Raw genomic sequence first — 24,631 nt, 5'->3', positions numbered from 1 at the left:
TTAGCTTAAAGATGGGTCATTGCGCAAGGACTCAGTTATAGGACAGAAACTGGACAGAGAAGTCACTCAGACTTGACAACAATTCTCAACAATGATATGGAGTTTCCAATAACGAAACATATTGTGAAGGCAAAGACTTTAAATGTTTCTGACCCAATAACAATTTACACAAATTCCGATCAGTGCTGCTGGAGGAAGGACTGGACACTGTGCTGTCCTATTTCTAGAGAAAATCCCATCACATGATTATTACACGACAAAGAAGCAGCCACACAGTTTGCAGCCAAACGTGTGAGAGGAGAAGGGTCACCCAATCCCAGAGGCGGTCATTTAACAGAATATTCCTATTAAAAAGTCAGCATCCTAAAGGAAAGTAAGGTTCTCGGGCACTGTGTGTTCTCGAAGGCGCCACACTGCCACTTGGACACGGAAGGCTGGCCCCTGGGGATGGCTGCCTGTGGCCCTGCCCCCCGCTTCTGTCTCCCGTCAGCTGCCTGTGGCCCTTTCCGTGTGCCGAAGCATTTGCCTGTAGCTCTCTGCCCAGTTGGAGGCCAGCACCTTTCACACTTACGTCATTCTTACGACAGTTCTTGTAAGCTTAGACATCAAACACCAGAAAGAAATTCTAAATTATTCTAGTGGCCATTCCAAGACCCAGCATGGAAATGAAATTGATTGAATAAAGAAATTGTTCAATGTCTTTTTTTAAAAATTATGATCATTTTTAAACTCCTTTTTTTAAAAAAAAAGATTTATTTTTTATTTGAAAGGCAGAGTTACGGGGGGTGGGGGAGAGAGAGAGAGAGAGAGAGAGAGAGAATCTTACACCTACTGGTTCACTCTCCAAATGGCTGCAATGGCCAGCGCTGGGCCAGGACAAAGCCAGGAGCCAAGAGCTTCTTCCGGGTCTCCTATGTGGGTGCAGGGGCCCATATGGGATGCCAGCACTGCAGACGGTGACTCTACTCACTACACCACAGCGCCAGCCCCTCAAATTCCTTTTAAAGTAAATGGGGGCTGGTGCCGCGGCTCACTAGGCTAATCCTCCACCTGCAGCGCTGGCACACCGGATTCTAGTCCTGGTCAGGGCACTGGATTCTGTCCCGGTTGCTCCTCTTCCAGTCCAGCTCTCTGCTGTGGCCTGGGAGTGCAGCGGAGGATGGCCCAGGTCCTTGGGCCCTGCACCCACGTGGGAGACCAGGAGAGGCACCTGGCATCTGGCTCCTGGCTTTGGATTGGCACGGTGCGTCGGCCGCAGCACGCCGGCTGCAGCGGCCATTGAGGGGTGAACCAATGGAAAAGGAGGACCTTTCTCTCTGTTTCTCTCACTGTCCACTCTGCCTGTCAAAAAATAAATAAATAAATAAATAAAGTAAATGGGGACCTTCTTCATGCCTGTACCAGGAGATTTATGTGAAAACTTGTTAACCAGTCAGTACTGCTGGACAGCAATTATGTTCTAGGCACAAACGAGAAGTCTTTTCTAAATAAATAAGTAAATAACTGGGGAAAGAACGGACAAGTCTCACCGCGCCTGAGAGTGGGGCTCCCCCTTCTATTTCTAACTCTGGCTTTGGAGACCACCCATGGAGTTCCTAAGACTTCACAACACCTTACGTAGGAGCTTCAGGATTAACACATGATGGAGCTGCGGGACACACAGGAAAGTTTCCACACGACTGCCACGCTAAAGCTGCATGAAAGTCAACGAGTAAAAACCGATCTCACGGATCAGTGGCAATTGCAAACACAGTCTAGGCTCATCATATCCGGTGACACCGTTCTCAACTCCAAATTCCCTTCAGGAGGCGTGTGGCAAATACTGAATGATGAGCTGCCTACCGGGACACGACAGAGAATCTCAGAAACACAGCAACATGACCCCTGCTTTCCAACAGGTTTACAGGCAGAGTAAATGAACCCAACGGGGATCCACAAAGGGATTTACTTTGCTCTAAGAATTTGCTGTAAAAAATAACCTTCAGGATATTCCCTTCCCGCAACAACTCTGTTGTCAAGGGTTGCAACAAGCCAACTGAAGACGGAATTGTTTCTCATTCTCCTCGACGCATATGGGAGGTGAAGGAGATGCAAACTGATGGCGCTTGGGCTTCTAAGGGAGCTCTCTAAATGATATTTACTTTGCTGGTCCTCCTGCGCCTTTCTCATTCTCTGCTTCTTCTTGTCTCTTATTGGACATGATGGCTGGCACTGCAGTGACCCTATTGTACCATGAGGCAGCCCCGAGGAAGCCAGAATAGAAAGGTCAGAGGAGTGTGGGAAATTGATGATGTCATGGCATCACCAAACCAGCCTGGGACCATCTACCTGCTATCTACCTACGTGTTAATCAATCAATCAATCAATCAAGTCAGAGTAACACAGAGAAAGGGAGAGACACGGATGAGATCACCCATCTATTGGTTCACCCCCGAGGTGGCCTCAGTGGCCAGAGCTGGGCCAGGGAGAAGCCAGGAGCCAGGAACCTCATCTGGGTCTCTCCCATGTGTTGCAGGGGCATTTTTTTGCTGCTTTCCCAGCCCATTAGCAGGGAGCTGGATCAGCAGAGCAGCCAGGACATCACTGATGCCCACAGACAATGCCGGCGTTGCAGGTGGAGGCTTTACCACTGTGCCACAGTGCTGGTCCCCAACCTGCAGACTTCCATGTGGGAGAAACCACGCCTGTTTTGTTTAACACAGTGCTACTTCCAGCCTCTGTCATTTGTGACCAAAAACAACTTCCTGTCCCAGCAGAAAAAAAGATGCATTTCTGTGGCGATGGGACATCGCGTCCAACAGGATCTCTGAAAACGCCTGTCTTCTCCCGGCAGGCACACACTCCCTCGAGCTTCCGTAGAAACGCCCTGAGAGATGCGGGCATTTCCCTAAGACGACATCTCGGGCGGCTTTCTGCACGCCCTCGGCTGCAAACGATCACCACTTCTTGCTGGAACGACCGGACCTTCTCCATCTCTAAACACGGCCGTAACGTCGACATTACGAGCTGTGCTTCTGCTCTGCTGCTCCAGCTCCTGCCGGAGACCCTGCGGCTGGCCCCGTCCTCACCGAGAGGCCTCCCTCGGCGTGATCTGCTCTGGTTCCCAGCCTGACCTTCATGTCCGCCCTCTCTCTTCCACAATCCCTCTTCCTTCAGACCTCGTCCCCGCGCACTCTGAGGTGCTGGGCAGACTCACTGCTCACCCACCATGTCGGAGGAGAGGGCACCTTGCTGTGTGGTGTGTGGAGGGGAGACGACCCTTTGCATAGGAAGTCATTTGACCTTCGACGTTCTAGAAGGTCACACCATCCTACCAACATCTTCCCCACCACCACTCTCTTCACTGCTTCGTCCCTCCAGCCTCATCAGCACTGTCCTGCCAACCTCTCTCCTTTTTTCCTTTTTTATTTTTAATTTATCTTTTAAGGAATACAAATTTTGTCAGCACAGCTTTGGGGATATATTTATTTTTCCCACCCACTCTCCCACCCCTCCTCCTCCTCCCTCTCCCCTTCCCAGTCCCATTCTCCATTAAGATTCATTTTCCATTAACTTTGTACACAGAAGACCAACTCCATACTAAGTAAAGATTTCAACCATTTGCACACACACACACACACACACACAAATGTTTGAGAACTGGCTTTACAGTTAACTCTCAGTACAAGTCATTGAGGACAGAGGTCCTGCATGGGTAGTAAGTGCACAGTGACTCCTGTTGTTAATTGAACAGTTAACACCCTTATTTTTTTTCTTTATTTCCAAAATGGTTAGCCAGAAAAACTATAAACCACCTAACACAAGACTTTGGTAAGAAAGAGATTTGACTTCTTATAAACTCCCCATTGCAAACAAAAAATAACACTTCATATGACAAAAATCATATTACTCGTTCTCAGATATTAATTGGTTACCTGGTTCTAAGTCTTCAAAATCAGGACTAAAAGTGTACCCAGCAGGAACCAAATAAGCACACGAGACACTAGGATGGCTTATTCTTGGAGTTATTTAAGAATTACTGTTAGAAGGAACTTTTGATTTTCATAGGTTGCAAATAAGTATGCCTCTGGATAGCTTGGAGAATGTTGGCAAAAGTGGTTGGTGGTTTGTCCAAGTAGAAAAATTGGACTTCTTATTTTCTTTAATAGTATGTTCTTCTGAAGGGAGGAGAAAGCAGTAGTTAATGTTGTCTCTAAAATGAGGGGGAGAAAAGCCATATCTTTGAAAAATGAGGTGAAAGACCCAGGCTTGTGGTCACTTAATTAGCTTAAAAACATGAGACAGACAGACCCAATGAGTTTTTTTAATTGAACAGTCTCTCTTGTGTTAAAGAAAATACATATTCAGGGCTACACCATATATATGTTGTGTTTGGAAATATCCTGATGTGTTTAATGCAGACTCTTAGGAGTAGTGTATAAAGCATTGTATGGATCTGTCTCACCCATGGTGCATATTTGGATTAAGCAATAGTAAAGTAGGCCTGCAAAGGAAATGAAACGGTAGTTTTAACAGTAAATGCACGAATAGAAAACGACTGATGGACTCAACTGAGAAAAATGTCCTTTTACACTAATCCTTGGTAGTCAGCCTCCCTGAAGTTGTGTGCTTATGCATGGAAGTGGATGGAAACCCAGGGCCTTCCCTGTGAGGACCAGAGCTCTGGAGTGGAGAGCTGACTCAGGTTCGAGTTCCCATCAGAACTGCTGTTCGGTTTGATGCCATAATATACTCTTTTTCTCCTAGACTTTCTGTACCCCTTCATCTCTGAAACACTTTGTGCCTGTAAAGTTATTTTTTAATCTTAAAATTCCATGTTAAAGTACGCAAATAGTTTTTTTTTGTTGAAAGAATGATGGGCTCCAAGCAGACTTAGCGAAGTGTTTGCATAAACTAAAATGTTTTCTTTTTAGAACTTGATTGAAAACTTGAAAGTCTAGACATATGGAAGATCCTAAAACTCAGGTTTGGGACTTCTAGCGAGGCCAGTTTTGTTTCCTTAGCCTTGGTTCCAGTAAGCATCTACTACCCAAGCATTTAGGAGAATTGTGGCTTAAAAGAGCACTTTATCCCCGGTGTGTTCTCTCCTTTTGGGTATCAGGAACCAACGTCAGGGAGTAAGCTACATGGATTCAGGATTTCCCAGTGAAAGATGGAAAACCACCGGCATTAATGGCTGTTGAAACGTCTGCCCGCTCTGCTTTCTCAAGAATTAATGATGACTGAGGGGGCTTAACCAGAGACCTAGAGATGGAACACTCTGATGTATTACGTCAGTGACCACCCAAGGCCCTTGACATGAGCTGCCTGGGCTGTGGAAGCCTTTTGAATCCACAATCTCCATCAGTATTTGGACAAGGCCATGAGCAAAGTGGAAGTTCTCTCCTCCCTGTAGAGAAAAGTACTGCCAACCTCTCTACATCTCATCGCCATCCTCATCACCTCCATCCTTTGTCCCCAGCACTCTGGAGAGCAGCAAGGGGCAGCTTGGAGAGCTTTTCACGATTCGCTCACCCAGCAATCACCAGGACCAACGAGGAGGTTCTGGGAGCAGCCCGCTGGCGGGTGAAGAAGCTGGGACCCGTGGTGGTTAACCGCTTACGCTACACGGCTGGTCTGTGGGGTTTTGATCCGGTTGTGGCTCCAGGACCCACTTCTCCCCTTCCTACTACATCACGTCTGATAACTCTGGTGTCTCAGCGGATGAGGCCCCTGGCCAACAGCAACGAGCATCAGCCTCCCCCAGACGCTGAAGTGTGAATTTAATGTATCTGACAGTGGTCAGGCCTCCCCGGGGATGGCTAGTGTTTGACAGACCGTCTAACGTCCGGGCTCGCTCCCTGCCCGTCTCCCTTTCTTACGTGCCTCTCTGTGAGTTCAGACATCAGCTCTGCCCTCCGGGAGTCCCAGACTCATTTATCTGAACATGAGTTTTGTGCTTTTGCCAAAATCTGCAGGGGAATGCCCTTTCATTCTGGCCGTCACTGTCTCTTACTTAAGGTCTGTGTTACAGTCCTCCTTGAGTTCCATGATATCAACAACAACGAGCAAGTGTGTGATGGACAGTGCTGGGTGTGACTAAATGTGGATTTCTTCTGTTCCTGAGTGACGGGGGTAAACGCAGGGGTGCGCTGAAGTAACCAATATCCCACAGCCAGTGACACGGCTCTGTCCTAATTCGGGTCAGGGTCATCCTATGTTGTTTTCATTGCTGTGAATATCACCACGTGCCTTGGATTCTTATTTTGAAATAGGCTGACAGGAAATCTGCAGTAAACAGGTATCTTCCAGTGACTGTCCCAGGGAGCACTGGCCCAGCAGGACGTGATGAGGCGGCCCAAGGCCAAGGGAGTGGAGACCCTGCAGGCCGCACCCCTCCCTCTGAAAGGAACACACGGCACCTCAACGCGACTGAGAAGTGCTGTGATGCAAGACATCTTTCACCCTCTTCAACCCAGCGATCCTCCCCATGAGGTTTCGTATCTGTCACCCTCCCTCCCCCGGCCCATGCTGTGACTTGCGGACTAATCTCTTGGAACACCCGTCTGAGAAACAGGGGGAAAATGAGCCATGTGGACCCACAGTTCTGGGAAGTCATGGAACGCAGCCGCCTCGAGCTGCCTTGTGAGCGGCCACAGGTGGAGTGGCTGTGAGGCCTCCCCTGTCCCAGGCCCCTGGGGTAGCCCAGGGACTCCTCAGAGAGGGGCGGGCGGGTCCACACACGGGCCTGTTCTCCCCATGCCCCGGGGGGGGGGGCACGTGTCAGTGGCAGATGAGGGAACTCTGCATCTCGGTTACTCACAATTTCACTTCCTGTTTCTGCGACTGTCCGTCTACCCGTGACCTTGCAGCTCTCCTCTAGACTGTCTGAGCTTCAGGACAACATGAACGGAACCAAGCTCGCACAGTCCGAGGAGGCTCAGACCTAAGGTGGAGAGCATCGCGGCAGATGTGGTCAGGTTTGGCAAGCGCCAGAGGCCACCACACGTACTGTCCACGCTCTTCACCTGGTCAGCACAAGGGGCGCCAAAACCCTGCCCACTCAAGAAGCCATGATCTCAGCCTGTTTCCATGAGATGCAAGGGGAAAGCGGCTTCCTAGCGTGGGTACACACGTGATTCTGTGCACCGAGCCCTTCCCTAAATGCTGCCCTGCCGGCTCCGTGGTGATCCACGGCCCCAGGCGCCGGAGCTGAGGATGAGTAACGGCTCTCCCAGACCAGCTAACTCGCCTGTTATTTATAAGCTCCGGGGCCACCTTGTTACTGCCAAGGAAATTTGCTTTACCTCCTTGCTGCTGCTGGTCTGGCCTCTCCATCTGTGCTGCCAACAACACAGTTATTGTTATGCTAAAACCACACCGGGCACTTGCATAAGTCAGAGTCAAACAACACCGATAAAACTAGGAAGACGGCCCTTTGGCACTGGAAGTTATTTTCTTATGGACTTGCCCAAGATTCAGTGCCTTTGTTCTCACGGCATTCTAGAGTTTCAGCTTCATGCATGCACACAATAAAAACAGGAGGAAGAAGGCCAGCAAACAACACTGCTGGCTCGCACGAAGGAGGGTGTGGATTTCACCAACAGGGAGACGGCAGTGGCCGCGGTCCACGGCATTGGGCGTGGCCAGTGACCGTGGCTGTGCCGCCGTCGTGGTAGCTAGCGGGGGTTTACCTCTTTCTTGGTGAACTTCGGGGAGTGATCATTCTTGTCGTCGATCACGATTGTGGCTGTGGCGGTGCCCGTCAGTCCCACATCCAGTCCAGCCATGTCCTGAGCCTCGATGATCAGCTCGTACTTGGGGTTCTCCAGGGTCTACAGAGCGAAAACACAGCAGAGAAAGTGGCACTGAGATCCGGGCTACCGCTCTGGACAGGGGACGGGGATGTCGGTGCCCCACGGGTTGTGCACCAGTGCCAGCGTTTTTGCTGACTGCGTAGAGATGCGCGTTCACCATCTCCCCAGTACAAGGCAGTCAGCGTTCAGGCTGCGGTTGGCTGTGGATGAAATCTACCCCCTGCTCTTGTTTAAGGGGGCACGGGGCATGTTCCAGAATGTTCCACCTTGTGCACACCCACAGATGCCATTTCCCAGCGGCCTCCTGAAGCTGATCCGGAAACGAGGCCGACCTCGACGGTGAGATCAGCACAAAGGTGGCAGCCTGTGAGCTCGACTCACTGAGCAGTCTGCCGGGCCAGGCGCTGGATCAATGCACTCCATGGAAACCACAGAAATTCATCTTTCCAAGAAGCACGTCAGATGCAATTCTGTTCCCTTTTACAGGTGCAAGAAAAAAAAAAAAAAAACAAAAACAACCCAGCCCAACCGAGGTTGAGAGTCACTTAGAAAGAACTTTCATATCCCGTTAGGCCCCTGGTCTCACAGGAGGTTAACTACGGAAGACATGTTTTAAATTTACCTGAGAGGGAGGGAGGGAGGGAGGGAGCAAGATAGGGGGAAGGGGAGAGTGGCCAGTGGAGAGAAGGCCCCCAGCCACTGGTTTACTCCTTGGATGCCTGCAATAGCCAGGACGTGGCCAGGCCTAAGTCTGGAGCTGAGAATTCAGTTCAGGTCCCCCAGGTGGGCAGCAGGGCCCAGTCACCAGAGCCACTGTCGCTACCTCCCAGGATGTGCCCCAGCACAAAGCGACAGGCAGCAGCCAGAGCCAGGCATCGAACCCAGCTATTCTCATTGATGTGGGTGTCCTAAAAGCTAGGCTAAACCCACCCTGCAAATACATTTTAATCCACGCATGATCTGAATGTAACGCAAGCAATATCATGCTATTGTCTTTCTCTGTATACAGGTATTTTGTTTGAGTATTTGTCATTTGGCTACCACGTTTAAACATTCAGAACAACCAGCCACCAGTTCTAGGCCTAAGATGGAAAAGAGGGTAGCGGGTGGCAAGTGCAAACCCTGCACGCAGTCCCCACTGGCAGTGGCTTTGCCGGTCTTGGTCAGCTGCATCCCATCATCCTTTGGGGGAGGCAGCAGCTCACGCTTCCGTGGGGAATCCACGCCTCACTCAATCGCTGCTCCTGTGCTCGGGGTCCGGTCGCCTTCCCTCACCTTCTGCCTGGGGAACTTCTGGGATGAGCCCAGGTGAGGAGAAGCCAACGAGCGCCTCTCCCTTCCAACCACTCCCGTGGTGTCTTGCCCAGGCCCTGGGTTTGGGAGCTGGGGGAAGGAGGCACTCAGCTGGGGGACCCAGACAAGCCGAGTCGTGGCCACAGCAGGGGTGGGAGGGGAAGCCCCTCTGGGAACGAAGCCACCTGCACACGGGAGGGAACAGCACTGTTCTCAGTGACTGCACTGGAACCCTTCCATCATGCCTCGCCGGAAGCCGGCCCTGTGCAAGGACTTCGCAGCTAATTAAGGCTTTAACTTTTCTTATTTGCTTAAACCAGTTTGAATTGGCTTCTTAATCACTCACACAGAGAGTCCGAGTTGAACTACCTTCAATTAAAAAAAAAAAAAAAAGGTGTTTACCATCGCATAAACAGCCCTAGCAGCGGGACAGCTTCAAAAACCTCCGGTTCCACGGATCGGTAATTAAGACACACCGCAGAGAGCAGAGAACCGAAAAGCGACAGGGGGCTCCGATTTCCTTCTAAAGCCGCAAGCTTACATGGACATTTCAGTAGCTCAATGCTAGCTGTCCCCCAGACTTTTACACAGCTTTCAAGGGTGGTGAGCTGTTTGCTTCCGGGGGTTACCTTCTTGGTTCTCTCTCTAAGAGCTGCACACTCAGAGGGATACTCGATCTGTGGGACAGAGGGCAGGGCTGGTGTGCTCTGCACAGCTCTCCATGGGGTGCTCTGGATGCGAACTCGCGGACTGCTGAGCACACATGGGATTCGGCACCACACCAGCCCTGCGTCTGCCTGGCTCAGGGGGCACCTCTCCGTGTGGGGGCTGGAGACCTCATCCCCTCCGAAGGCAAAGCTGCAGAACACGAGCCTCGCAGAGCGGCTCCTTCTCGTCCTCGCTGATGACCGGGATCGGATCTGCCAGCTGCCTAAACTCCACAGCCGCGGCACAGGACACCAACGAACGGATCTTCAAGCCTTCCCGGGGGTCCATCCTGACTCCAAGCTTGAACATCCCCAGTCTAATTTCCTACATGTCATCGCTACTTTCGCTGTAAAACACTGTACAGATCTTTGAAAGCACACAGTCATAGACGCAGGAATTATATGGACTTTTCCCCCACATGGGTGAGACCATTGTAAACGTAGCAGCATTTTTTTCTCCATCTGATACCATTTACCACATGATTCCTGGACATTATTTTAAGGGTTGCCTAAAAAGTACGTGTATTTTATAATTTGATTAATTATCTTGTGTTCTTGGGTCTTTAGGTTATTTGTAATTAAAAAAAAAACACTGACAATTTTAAATAACACCACAATGAACATCTTCATTCAGGGAGACGTATATAAGGGGGATTCAAAAGGTCTGCAGAAAATTGGAATTAAAATATAACGTGGGGGTGGGCACGCAGGGTCAGAGTGCCTGATGCGGGTCCAGGCTGCTGGTGTGACCCCTAGGAGGCAGCACGTGATGGCCCATGGACTTAGATCCCTGCCACCGAGGTGGCCATTAGGGACCCAGTCACGACAGCCACTGTTGCTGCCTCCCGGGACATGCATGGCAGGAGGCTGAAGTCAGGAGCCAGAGCCAGGTATCGAACCCAACTATTCTCATACCGGATGTGGGAGCTCAAGCCCTAGGCTAAGTACCTGCCTGTTGTGGGCATTTGGGGAGGGAATCCCAGATGGAGCTCCTGGCTCCTAGCTTCTGCCTGGCCCAGCCCTGCCTGTTGTGGGCATTTGGGGAGGGAACCAGTTGAAGGAAGATCTCTTGACCTGTCTTCTCTCTCTGCCTTTCAAGTAAAGTGAAAATAAAGAACATTTCATAAAAAGAGAGAGAGCATATGCATGGTCCAGGGACATTTTGCAGCCCCGTCCACATTCTGACATACATTCAGTTTTTGCTTTGGGATGCCAGATGCCAAGGTGTAGAATTCTGGACCGGACAGGGTGAACGCTTCAGCATTCCTTCCCGAGAAGACATCACTGGGCCTCAGAGCAGGCACAGCTTGGCCGTGAGGAGCAGCTCGTGACCTTGTGGCCGCGGCAGACCGGGGGCTCATGCGATTCCCCGAGGGCTGCCCAGGGAGGAGACGCCGTCCTCCCAGCATTTGCTCCTCTCCAGCCTGCAGTGGCGACCATGGCAAGATGGGCTCGGACAGCTGCAGGCACCGGCCACAGCAGCACCTGCCGCTGCTCGGTCTGCCCTCCCCCCCCCCCCCATTCCCTCCTCACCGAGTGCCTATGCTGTAAGTCCACGGTGGGGCGGGGCACGGACCCCGCCTCACTCACGGTACAGGTGTGGTTCAGGTTGGGCTGACTCCATCCTTGGCCTGGGCATGCTCGGACCAGCCAGGCAGGAGTTCCCGTTCCCAGGGCTCAGGGCTGAGGGCACAGCCCAGGGGCGGCCGTCTCCCTTGCTGAATTACCGACATCCAGTTCTGGGACTCTTCTTTCAGAAGGCTTAGGGCACATTGGGTTTGGGTTCTCTGTCGCTAGCAACAGGGCAGTTTTGACGACTATGCAGCCAGGACCACGACCGCTGGTCTGGATGCTGGCGCAGTGTCACAAGTTCTCCACCGTGACCTTCCTGACATTTCCATGACCACCTTACACATCCTCCAAAACCTTTTTTTTTTCCCCTGGGGAAAGTTACTATAATTTTTTTTCAGTCATTAGTTTATGCCTCTACTGAATCGCTGGTTAATAAACATCCACAAGCTACGTGCGGGGAAAGTGGGTCCCTCCCTCCAAGCAGTCCAGAGTTCTGTGTGGGAGACAGTCTTCTCTTCGTGCACCTGCAACAAAACCCAGCCACGGGCAAGCAGAGGCCCACGGGAAAGGCACACTGGCATAGCTGTCCTGCGGCTCAACAAATTTTGCCAATAATTCTTAACATGAACCAGTCAATTCTCATATCCTGGAGCAAATAAAACTTTATAGTGATAATGGGAAATAGATTGATTAGTCTGGGAGAGGATCAATCCGAGTATGAAGCAGATAAATTGCAGTGATTACAATGAAGTGCTCCAAAAGTCTCAATTTTCTGGCAAACTTGAGGCTGAGGTTAAAAATGCTTTTAGTACTAAATTAGCATCCAGTGATTTTTAAGAGAATAGAAATGACGGTAACTTTTACGTGCAAACTGGGGGCTCTCTAATCTCAGCCCTTCCCTCCCTTGGAAGGAAACACTGGGAGGAGTTCTGTGTGCCTCTCTCTCTTTTCCAACAAAGACCCACAGAGATGCATTTCACACCCACACACTCAGTGTGCACGTTCGTATTTACTGATGCCACTCACAGAGCTGGGCAGCTCGCTTTCCCTTCTCACTTTTAGCTCGGTGTTCCCAGACCTGCTGTCTATTTTCACAGAGGGGTGACAGATCCGCCATGATTTATCCTATCCAGCTCTGCTGGAAGGTTACTCGAGTTGCTTCCACATTTTCATTAAGCAAATGTTCTTTCCACTTTATTTGAAAGGGAGAGAGAAAAGAGAGGAGAGAGAAGAGAGGAGAGAGGAGAGAGAGGAGAGAGGGGAGAGAGGAGAGAGGGAAAAAGAGAAAAAGAGAGAGAGAGAAAGAGAGAGAGGAGAGACAGAGAGAGGGAGAGAGAGAGGGAGAAAGAGAGGAGAGAGAGAGAAAAAGAGAAAGAGAGAGAGAGGGAAAAAGAGAAAAAGAGAGAGAAAGAGAGAGAGGAGAGACAGAGAGAGGGAGAGAGAGGGAGAGAGAGAGGGAGAAAGAGAGGAGAGAGAGAGAGAAAGAGAGAGAGAGAGAGAGAGAGAAAGAGAAAGAGATCTCCTATCTACTGGTTCGTACGCCAAATGCCAGTCACAACTGAGGTTGGGTCAGGTCAAAGTCAGGATCCAGGAATTAAATCTGGGTACCCATGTGGCTGGCAGGGACCCACCCACTTGGGCCATCACCTGCTGCCTCCCAGGGTGAGCATTAACAGGAAGCAGAACCAAGGACTGGAACTCAGGAACTCTGGCATGGGGTGTAGGCATCCCAAGGGGTGTCTTAACCACTGAGCCATAATACTTGCCCCTCCAAAGGCTTTTTTAAAAAAATGCATTTGTTTATTTGAAAGGCAGAGTTAGGGCGAGGGAGAGAGAGACCTTCCATCTGCTGGTTCACTCCCCAGATGGCTGCAAAGGCCAGGGCTGCGCCAGGCTGAAGCCAGGACCTAGGAGCTTCTTCTAGGCTTCCTACATGGGTGCAGGGGCCCAAACACTTTCCCAGGCCATTAGCAGGAAGCTGGACCAGAAGTGGAGCAGCCAGGGCTTGAACCAGTGCCCAGATGGGATGCTGGTGTCACAGGGGGCGACTTTATGCACTAGGCCACAACGCCAGCCCCTCCAAAGGCTTTTTTCGAAGTACTCTCCTGCATATTCAATTCTGTATCATCCACTGGTCACTTGGCATGTGCCACTCCCTTCTCTGGAAAAGATCCCCTCTAGTCTGGGGATCCAGCCAGGAAGATGCAAATTCGGCCACTAAGGGTGGGGAGCTACGCTAGCACCTGGCTTTAGCCCTTTCTCTCATCCTGTTAGACACGCTGGGGGTTCTTTTGGGCACCGAAGGCAGCCTCATGAAGAGGATGGTCTGTGCTCACCAAGTCCGGCTTCCTTGGACTCCAGAGGCCCACAGCTGGCCCCTCCCTCTGCAATAGGATGAGCCAGTGGAGATGGGCAGAAGAGACCCACTTGGTGTGGCTCTGACACCTCCACGTAATTCTGCAGGCGTCCTATCCCTGCCCCCACCCCAAGAAAAGGAAGCCTGGATCGCTGAATGACTGTGTGGAGTGGAGGGCTTCGCAGACCTGCTGTAGACTGCGCAGTGTGCGTGCTGTTCTTGGGGTTTAAGGGCTGTATATCACCATACTCAGCCTACCTTGGTGAATATGAAGGCTGTGTTTCCCATTTTGTTTTAAATGCCTGTTTACTAACTCCCTAAGTGCACGACAAGAGATTCAAGGCCATGGACCATGCCTTTGGCCCCGACGCCTAGGCAGGACTCGGCACACAATGGGGGAGATTTGCTCTCATTACCGATAATGATGATGTACCACTGCTTCCCTGAACTAAATTCTACCTCAAAGGTCTGGGCATATCAGCGGCATTTCCAAGGCAAAGTCATTTATTCTCAGGGAATGGCTTGTGCTTTGGGGAACTCTTGCTCAAGGAGATAGGATTTTGTTTCCATCAAGCAATGCACTGTGTCAAAATGGGGAAAATTAGATTGGCTCCTCTGCTTTTATTTGATGCTATCTGATCTGTAAGACACATCTAAGAGCGAGCTGGTCTCCTGGCTGGAGTCCTGGGCTCCCGCGTGGCTACTGCATTTGCCAACCCCTCCTGGGCGCCGAGCGGCCACCAACTGACAGTCGTCCTAGCAACAAAAGGAAGATGGTGCCTCTGCAGGAACCAGCCGCGAGTGAATCTCTGCAGACGTGGGCCCGGTTCACTGCTCACACTGATGTGAAAATTAAACACTTCGTCTTGAAGAGAGAATCAAGCCGTGTCATTGAACGCGACACACAATCCATCACGGAGCCTGGATGTTTCACAGTGATGACGGCGTCCAGGCAAGCATGCGGGTAACGGAACATTTATCACTAATAACAAGCATGAGGGTGGCTGTGGGGGGAAGTGAACAAATACAGGCGACTTGGACCAGGGTCCTGCCATGCACCTGCCCCGGGCCCCGCCTTCTCCTGCCTGCCTGGAGTGGCTGCCCATCTCTCTTCCGGCTGGTCCAGACGCACTTCCTGCCCCTGCACCTCACTTCCTCTTAGCTGGGAATGCCTCAGCTCCCCGTCCTCCCGCAGGCTAACACCCACCCACTCATTAAAGGCCGTCATTCACTGTCCTGGGGCTCCACCAAGGTGGGCAGCTGAGCGCCCCACACTGCGGCTGACAGTTAGAAAAGGACCATCAGTGCATGACCAGTTGCTATGACTCTGGCTCCATCCCTTAGTGGCTGGGTGGTCCTGGTCGAGTGACGGAAGTTGCCCTGGCCTCAGTTTCCTCATCTGTGCAATGGGGAGACCAGTCACACAGCTGGGTCTCGGTGTCAGCCAGGTGTCGGATCCAAGACCTGCCTGCAGATACGGAAATCCACAGATGTCTGGAACCTTCAGGGAAACCTGTACATGGCCGCCTGTGGGCTTTACATCACCTTTGAGTTACTGACGGTCCCTCAAACAATGTAAGTGCCCGGTAAACGGTTGCCCACTGAGCTGTTTAGGGAACACGTTTGCACTTGGTCAGAGCTGAGGGAGCAGCTTGAATCCACGAATGTGGAACTCACCATGGAGGCTGCTGCACGTGGGGCACGTGAGGACTGGGAGGTAACAAAGTGCGAGGCATGGAGCTTGTACCTGCTCCGTGGTCGGCCCCTGAGGAGGAGCTCGGCGGAGTCTCCTGAAGATGGACTAAGCACAGAGGGGTCTCTGGAAAGAGCCAGAAAGGCCAGCGCCGCAGCTCACTAGGCTAATCTTCCGCCTTGCGGCGCCGGCACACTGGGTTCTAGTCCCAGTCGGGGCGCCGGATTCTGTCCCGGTTGCCCCTCTTCCAGGCCAGCTCTCTGCTGTGGCCAGGGAGTGCAGTGGAGGATGGCCCAAGTGCTTGGACCCTGCACCCCATGGGAGACCAGGAGAAGCACCTGGCTCCTGCCTTCGGATCTGCGCGGTGCACCGGCCACAGTGGCCATTGGAGGGTGAACCAATGGCAAAGGAAGACCTTTCTCTCTGTCTCTCTCTCTCTCCCTGTCCAGAAGGAACCGAATGCTGCTGTCAGCCGCTGAGGGCCTTGGAAGTGGACTTTTCCCTGTGAAACCTGAGAAGGTGCCGGCATTGTGGCACAGGGGGTTAAGCTGCCACCTGCAGCATCCCATATGGGCACCGGTTCAAGCTCCGGCTACTCCACTGCCCACCCAACTTCCTGCTCCTGGGAAAGCAGCAGAAGATGGCCCAAGTGCTTGGGAGACTGGGTGAAGCTCGTGACTCCCGGCTTTGGCTTGGCCCAGCCCCGGCTGCTGTGGCCATCTGGGGAGTGAACCAGTGGGTCAAAGACTCCCACTTCCCCCACCCTGCGTGTGTAACTCTGTCTTTCAAGTAAGCTAAAGGAATCTCTGAGAAGACTGCTGATTCCAGACCAATGCACACTCAGCCATTCTGCTTGAGCCCATCAGGCAGAGAACAGCCGAGCAGACCCCTGAACTCAGACACGCGAGATCATCAGTGGTGACTGCTGAAAGCCCTAAGGTCTGGGGCAGTGTCTTCCACAGAAATGGATAATGAATACAGTGTCTCTCTCTCTCTCTCTCTCTCTCTCTCTCTCTCTCTCTCTCTCTCTCTCCCTCCCTCTCTCTCTCTCTCTCTCTCTCTCTCTCACACACACACCTGGTACTTAACACAGTCTGTAACATTGTCTGTGGATTATCTATTGGTTACCTTGACCATGGCAATATGAGCCCTGTGAGGTCAGGGGCTTTGTCTGGTTTAATTTTCTCTCTCAGCTACTCACTCATTGCCTGCAACACTGTAGCTATACCACACTCAGCAATAACACACACGTTTTTACACAACGAGGAATGGCACAGGGTGGTGTAACCGTGAATGTTTAATAACTTCTCCTGATCTGTAGTGTTTGTCAGTCTGCTGCGTTAAAGACACCTACCATGGCCGTTTTCAAGCCACAGGACACTCCTCTCAGAGTGTGTAGAGAGAAACACAGTCAGCTATCCTGAGCGGATGAGAACCAGCTCCAGTGCATAAATCCTGCCGTAGGAGTCAAGGCAAGCTGGAGTCAAGGAGGCATTTTGCCAGCAAAGCCCTATGTTGTCTAACATTCAAGGAGTTGGCTAATGAGGAGACAGAGCAGAGACACCAGGTAATTCACGCATTTGCTCCCTGGCTTTGCACAGATAGGCAGGGCCTTGGGAGCCTCCTGCAAGTGCGCAGCTCACACAGGGACCGCCCTCCTCCCTGGGTTAGGTGCACCTGCCACCTGGCCTGTAAGTATTGCCACAGACTGCTGAACACATTATCTGGAGCAGCAGGAGCTGCTGTCTGTCTCGCCTTTGATTCACCCACTCTGGCCACTAACGCTGGGTGGAGGGACGGTAGATTCAGAAGGCACTGGAACTGGTTCCTCGTAAAATGTGCTTCCTCCCGCTGCCGCGGGGGAGCCCCGGCCTGCTGTCTCCCTGCGTGATGGGTGAGCCCGGGTTCACTTGCATTTGTCTTCAGGCCTCTTTTCTCCTTGCCTCTCTGTGCTAATGGGGACATTCATGTCCTCGGCTGTCACCTGCTTGTTCCTGGCGGGCACGGGGTAGGCGGGACAGCAGAGCTCATTCACCTGGATTTACTGGCTGCTGAGAAAGCCGGCCAGGCGGGGAAGCAGCAGGGAAATAAACACCGGCTCTCAGACAGACGCGGCTGGAGGGACCCCAGTGACGGATAGGAGACTGAGGGACACCAAAACCGAATGACACGTTCCCAGGCCAAGTGAACGTGTCTGGGTGTTATGGATGAGTTACAATAAATAAGACGCTGGCGGTGGTGAGAGCAGCCCCGGGAACACCGTCTCCTTCAGCCCCGTGGCGGCCAGTATTTGACATTCAGTGCGGTTCCACGAGAACATTTATTTAGCGTCTAGTAGGTTCAAGTGTCTCTACCAGTGCGTGATGAATGGTGTACACCCTGTGTTCCGTGAATTTCCAGACCAGCAAAATGAACAAAAAGCAAGCACTCAAGGTGAGAAGGGGCAGGTGTTGTCAGACGGTACCGGTTAGGTCCACGTGAAGGGGACCAGAGTGTGGGGTGTTCTAGAAGGCTCCGTGGAGCTGGCTTAATTCACCAAGCATGCACTGAGCACACTCGCTGTGCATTAGGCCTTGAGCTGGATGGTGAGGGGGGAGCCACAGGGATCAGATGTAGTGGAGGGACCAAAGATCAGACACATGGGAGCGGCTCCAGGTGTGTGCACAGTAGGTCCAGAACGTGAACCCTGCAGCCGCGAGGGCTCTGCTGGCTTTGGAGTGGCTTTGGGTCCATGGAAGGCTGGAGCTGAGCTACTGGGGTGGGGGAGAGGACTGAGAAGGAGGCGCCCAGGGAGGGTGTGGAGGTGGCGGGCAGAGCAGGGCCTCTGGTGTGGCTGACTGCATGCGACACAGGCTACCTGGTTCTGCGAAGCCCCTCCGCGAGCCCCACTTTCGAGGAATCCACAGAGAGGACAAACAGCGAATCCTAAGAGCATATGGTCGGTTTGAACAGAACTGAGGAAGCTTAACAGTTTCTTGGGTTTATCTATTCGGCCGAGGCACGCAGGTACCAGCTCCTGAAGTTGAACCAAAATTAAAATGGACTTAAAATGCACCTTCTCTCAGACTTTTACATGTTTTCTTCTGCCTGTGCCCTCTGAGCTTTGTCCTCGACCTGTCACAGCAGCGCTACGCCTGGCTCCTAGGAGGTGCCTCCGATCTCCATCTCTGCAGCCTGCACTCATGTTTCCTGCGTGGGCTGTGTCGAAACCCCTGCTGGGCACATCAAGGCACAGATGTCAGCCCAGCACCAGCACGTAACACTCAGCAGGCCCAGGGAGGGGCCGAGGACTCGGTTCGTAGCAAGTTTCTGGGAGCTGCCGCTGCCAGTCTGGGAGCTTTGATTGGCACTGCCGTGAGCGCACTGGCGACCGCAGGCCAGGATGCACCTTACGCCCTTGAACCTGAAACATGTTTATGCTGCAATTCAAATAAAACGTGGAGAGTCTCCCTGATGGTGAAACCCCCTTGGCTTTCGCTTTTCTAGAAAAGATGCCGAAGCGCTCTCACTCTCTACTGGTCTGTCCCTGGTTCCGCTCCTCTTTTTGAAGTCTCCATTTGTCTCACTGTATCCCTATATACACACAATTATTGTTAATAAATATTTACAAAGGTTTTTTTAAATGAAATAAAAACGAAGCCTCTCTTTGGGTGAGCCATGGTTTGAGTGCTGGGGCGGGGTCCTCAGTGTGGCAGTGGTGAGGTGGGGGCAGCTCTGAGAAGTGGGAGGCCACTGCCCACCAGACTGCTGCCCTTGGAAGGCTGTGGCATCCTCCCTGTGGGGCCCCTGAGCGAGTACTCACACAAGCACCACGCTGGAAAGAGCAAGCCTGGTCCCTCCCTGCCTCTGCTCCCGGTCTCGCCACGCGACCTCTTCTCTCACATGCGCTCCACCTGCCCCAGGCCCTCGCCGCAGCTGAGCTGACGCTGCTGCCCCCGCACCGTCAGAACAGGGAACCCCATAAATGAGCCCCTTTTTCCTACATGGCTACTGGGCACTGGAGGTTATGGGTATGACCACAAGAAAACAGACTAGTATGGATTTCTACCCCGGCTTTCAGGGGGCAGCAGGAGAACCTGGCCCTGCCGCCCTGCCTTCTTCCCGGAGGTGTCGACCCAGCCCGGCGCCTGGGAGCTGCCCTCAGCGAGCCCTGTCTGTGCCTGGAGCCACTGGTCCTGCCTCTCTGTCCTCTCTGGGGTCTGCTGTCTTTGCTCCATCAGCCCTGGCTACCACGTGACTTAGGGTCCCCATCTTTTCTCACCTGGCACCAGCTTCCTTCTAAACCCCTCTACTTCAAAGCCAAGCAGTGCCAGCTGTCTAAACCTCCCTCCAACCCCAGGAGCATCTGAACACCCTCCAGGGCTCTGGGGCAAGTGACAGACCGTGCAAAGGGTCCCTCATAGCTCTCTTCCCGCTGCCCCTCACACTGCACCCCTCAGGGTTCACACCCACCCAGGCTTCTTCGCCCCTCTGCACCTTGCTCATGCTGCCCCCGCCCCCAGTTCTTCCTGCCCTAGGAAACGATGCCTCATCCTCACACACCCTGCTGAGTCATTGCTTGCATTGCAAAGCTTACAGTACCATCCCAGAGTTCCCTTCTTCCTGTCTAGGTCCCACGGGAAGGTTTTCTTCTTGGTGATGGCATGTGTGTCCCCGTGGCAATGCTGGGAGACTCAGTGTCAGGTCTGTGTCTCATGCAGCGTGCAGTGGAGGTGAGCTCTGGATGCCTTTGAACTTCTGCCTCTAGCAGTTTCTGCAGCTTCCATGGTTGGCAGAACGACGGTCCCCAGTGATACGCAAGCCCTAACTCCTGAATCCAGTACCTTAGGTGGTGAAAGGGACTTTATTAAGCTCTTGACATGGGCAGATGACCCAAGACGAGTTGAATGGACCTAATATAATAACAAGAGCTTATAAGAGGGAGGTGAGAGTGTGTGTGTGTGTGTGTGTGTGAGAGAGAGAGAGAGAGAGAGAGAAAGAGAGAAAGAGAGGGAGACAGGTAGACAGAGAGAGAGAGTGGTTGATTGACTGTTTTGATATGCACACGCTACACTGCTGGCCTTAAGGTAGAAGACATGGTGCGGGTGCTGTGGCACAGTGGGTTAAAGCCCCAGCCTGCAGCACCGGCATCCCACATGGGTGCCTGTTTGAGTCCTGGTGGTTCCACTTCCGATCCAGCTCTCTGCTCTGGCCTGGGAAAGCAGGAGAAGATGGCTCGATTCCTTGGGCCCCTGTACCTGCATAGGAGACCTGAAAGAAGCTCCTGGCTCCTGGCTTCAGATCAGCCCAGCTCTGGCCACTGTATTCATCTGGGGAGTGAACCAGCAGATGCAAGACCTCTCTCTCTCTGTCTCTGGGTCTACCTCTCTCTGCAACTCTGCCTTTCAAATAAATAAAATAAATACTTTTTAAAAAGGTGGAGAGAACAAGGCCATGAACCCGAAAACACAGGTGAGCGCCAGAAGCTGGAAAAAGTGAGGAGGAGATGGATCGTCCCCCGGAGCTTCCAAAAGAAACCAGCCCTGCTGAGACCCTGATTTCAGCCCAGTGAGCCCCGCTTCGAGCTCGTGACTCCCGGAACAGCGAGGCCGTGTAATGATCTCCTCTTAGGCTGCTGCCCGTGGGGGCGTCGGTCACAGCAGCCACAGGAAGCTGATGCACCTCTTCTGGGGAGGGGGCGTCACTGAGCTCCCTGGAGAGTGGGGACACCGAGAGCCTCCAGGAACACCCTCCCCCCACTCCCTGCCCTGGCAGGCCCTGCCCCTCCAGCTGCCACCTTCATCTCCCTTGCGGACCGCCTGCCTTCCCAGAACGGCGGGCTCCATCTTTGCGCGGGAAAATATTTCCGCTTCAACCCTTTGAAGTGGACGTCGTCCGGACCCTCGCTGCAGAGCCCGGATGCAGGGAGAAGCACGCCCTCCCTCTGCAGCACGGAAAACATCACCGCCGCTCACAGAACACACGCAGCGCTCTCAGCGGACGGGGTCTCCCACACCACAGCCACTTTCTCAGTGTTCACCGTGGCACTCGAGGAGGCCAAGGACCCTGCCTCTGACTCACTCCTGCCGTCTCCCCAGGGCCTGGCCCCTGAGATGCTCAGCTCCCAAGGCACTGCGTGCCCGTGGACACCGGGTTACAGTCTGAAAACAAGTGGGATTTACGCTAAACGGCACAGGCTCAGGGTCTAGTCTCTCAGCAGGTGTCTGGCAGGTGGATCAGCCAGGGGCTGGGTCTGTCGGTCACGACACAGTGAACTTGGACTCGGGGTTGCTGTTCTGGGTTGCAGAGGCCCCTGGTCTGAAGGCAGGGCCTGGGAGAGTTACACACACTCTGGGGGTCTCTCTCAAGTCTCATGCAGAGTGGTGGTGGGGGGTGGTGGTGGAGGTGGGGGGAGGCTTTGGCTCTCCCGGAGGGAGCAGCACGGGTCCTCCCCTTTCAGCGAGGGGCTCCTGTGTGCTTTGGAGCTGATGGGTTGGGCTCTGCCTGGTGGCCTGGGGTGGGGAAGGGAAAACAGAGATGGGGGCTGGCTGCTCCAGCGGTGAGGGCCGGACGCAGATGACCTTTCCAGGGGGAAAGAGGGACAGGAGCAGGTGGCTGGGGGTGGGGAGGGGCTCAGCAGAGCCAGCTGGGGGCTGTCTCAGAGGCCCCTGGTGTTGCTGTCATTTGCCAAGCGCTTTCCGAAAGCAAATAGCTTTCCTTGGGTTTCGATTTATTACCCTCTAAAATGTCACTCTCTGTATGGGCAATAAAAGATAATACGTTTTATCGTAGCTCCTTATGTTGAGGTTTTACAGAATCTGTTATTAACTATCTGCGTGCAGTCTCAATGACTTGGCAGGTTACGCGAAGCAGCAAAGGTACCTCCTCCCATGCCCTCTCCCCGAGTCAAGTGCAAGTTAGCAGGGTGGCCCTCCCTGCGTGTGTCCTAACCACACCTGGAAGGCAACGCTTTCAGGGTCAGATGAAACACTGTGTTCTGCTGCATAGTGGGCTTCGCAAAGTTACACGCTGGTCTGGATGGACGTCCAGAAAATGCAATTACTGAGTCCCAAGGACAACAGCTCACGAGCCCGCTGAGGGGTGGCGATGGCTCTGAAGTTGGGATCTAACCGTGGACGTCTAGTACCAATTTCAGCCCCACCCCCGTGCTGTGGGGGTCCTCTGCACAGTCGGCTCCCTGGAGGACACTGGGAGAGAGAGCGAGCACCAGTCTGCTTTGCCCGCTGTCTCTTCCACCCTAGACTAGCCTGGATGTGACGCAAGCCTCTCTTCAGATCCACCACCCAGGGTCACGTTCAGTCACCACAGAGGTCATCCGTGAACTCCAATGCGCTTTTCCGCAAAGCCCACTTTGGCTTCAAGTCCAGCTGCTGGCACTCATTCCAGGCAGCTCCAAAACACAGGAGCCTGCAGAGAGAGCCGTGTGTCAGCAAGCGGCACCCACGCACCCCAGCCCCAGATGGCCAAGCTATCCCAGACTCCACCTTTGTGTTCTCATTAGGTTGTAGTCTCTGAAAACTAATTGAACCAATTCTTTTTTTTTTTTTTTTTTTTTGACAGAGTGGACAGTGAGAGAGAGAGACAGAGAGAAAGGTCTTCCTTTTTCCATTGGTTCACCCCGCAATGGCCGCTGTGGCCAGCGCACCGTGCTGTTCCAAAGCCAGGAGCCAGGTGCTTCTCCTGGTCTCCCATGGGGTGCAGGGCCCAAGTACTTGGGCCATCCTCCATTGCCTTCCCGGGCCACAGCAGAGAGCTGGACTTGAAGAGGAGCAACCGGGACAGAATCCGGTGCCCCGACCAGGACTAGAACTGGGGTGCCGGGGCCGCAGGCGGAGGATTAGCCTAGTGAGCCACGGCGCCGGCCTAATTGAACTAATTCTAAATGATGCCAATCACGCACTGCTGTTGTTCCAAAAGCTAATTCATACACTGGGGTGAAAAGGCAAGGAGAGTAACACGGCCATGGGTAATTCCAAAGGCTCCCCTGTTGACTTCATGCCTGGGGCAACAGCCCGTTGGGTCACCTTTCTTTGGCATTATTTGCGCGGGATGCCTCCAGGACAGTGATGCCATGGCCGGCTCGCAAGGGGCAGCCCTTGGCGATCTTGGCGCCATCACTCATTTTGTTCTCAAAATTGATTCGTCTCTGCTGACAGAGGCTAAGCCTGTTAACATCCCAGAGTGCGCGCAGAGCAAGGAACAAGAAGACAAACATGTGGCTTCACGTTTGCTCTCGTCCATCTCAGGCTCAGCCTGACGGACAGAACGCTGACAAGCACGCCTCCACACATAACAAAACCCACCAGCATGCCCTTGGAGGGCTCCTTTCCCTTCGGTTTTTAAAAGTAACAACCCTGGGGCCAGCGCTGTGCTGTAGAAGATTAAGCCAACGCCATCCCACAGGGGCACTGGTTCAAATCCTGGCTGCTCCACTTCTGATCCAGCTCCCTGTCAATGCACCCGGGAAAGCAGCGGAAGATGGCTCAAGGGTTTGGACCCCTGCGCCCACATGGCAGACCTAGAAGAAGCCCCCAGCGCTGGCCATTACAGCCAACTGGGGAATGAGTCAGCAGATGGAAGATCTCTCTCTGTCTCTCTCTCTGTCTCTGTCTCTCCCTCTCTGTGTAACTTTGCCTTTCAAATAAAATAATACATCTTTAAAATAACACAACAATACCCAGAGCCTCTGCTTCCCCGCAGGCCCCCTCCAGAGCCCTTTTCACCGTGGAGGGGAACGGAACCCTCTTGCCAGCCTCTCCGTGAAGAGAGCCCAGTGCCTCAGCTCCTGTCCTAACAGGTGCACACATGCTCCCTCCTGGCTCTACCCCTCCTCCCTGGGTCTCCTGCTCCAGTCCACAGGTGCCCGCTCTTTGCCAGGCCGGCCGGGGTCCATCCAGACCCTCTGTTATTAGAATCAGCATGACTACATCCATCAAGCACCTGCTCTGTGTGGGAAACAGTGTGCAGCCCTCATGTGGCAGCCCCAGTGGGTGTGTTGGCCTCCCCGAGGTTGCGTGGCTGCTGCTTCCATGTGCAGGTGAGGATTCTGTGGCCCAGGACACACAGCTTGTGCACGGTGCACTGGGCTGGAACCCCACTTCCTGGGTCACGCTGTCAATGGCCACACTCAGAGCCCTCCTGGGGGCGCCCGAGCACTCCATATGCCCCCCTTACCCCACGGCTCACACCTGTCTGGACGGGGGAAGATGAAAAC

General features: G+C 53.1%; 1 protein-coding gene across 3 annotated transcripts in view; it reads right to left on the bottom strand.

The window, feature by feature from the left end:
• Nucleotides 1–24,631, bottom strand: part of CDH13 (cadherin 13) — a 1,467,366-nt gene that overhangs the window by 118,143 nt on the left and 1,324,592 nt on the right. For all 3 annotated transcript variants that reach the window (XM_051847323.2, XM_051847322.2, XM_070062800.1), the window contains one exon: nucleotides 7,674–7,814. In XM_051847323.2, the coding sequence (XP_051703283.1) occupies nucleotides 7,674–7,814 (141 nt within the window). The remainder of the gene's footprint in view (nucleotides 1–7,673; nucleotides 7,815–24,631) is intronic.

This window comes from Oryctolagus cuniculus, chromosome 18, assembly GCF_964237555.1.
Source record: "Oryctolagus cuniculus chromosome 18, mOryCun1.1, whole genome shotgun sequence".
Taxonomy (NCBI): domain Eukaryota; kingdom Metazoa; phylum Chordata; class Mammalia; order Lagomorpha; family Leporidae; genus Oryctolagus; species Oryctolagus cuniculus.
The sequence above is the reverse complement of the archived record's forward strand: the minus strand, read 5'-3'. Positions and strand labels throughout refer to the sequence as shown.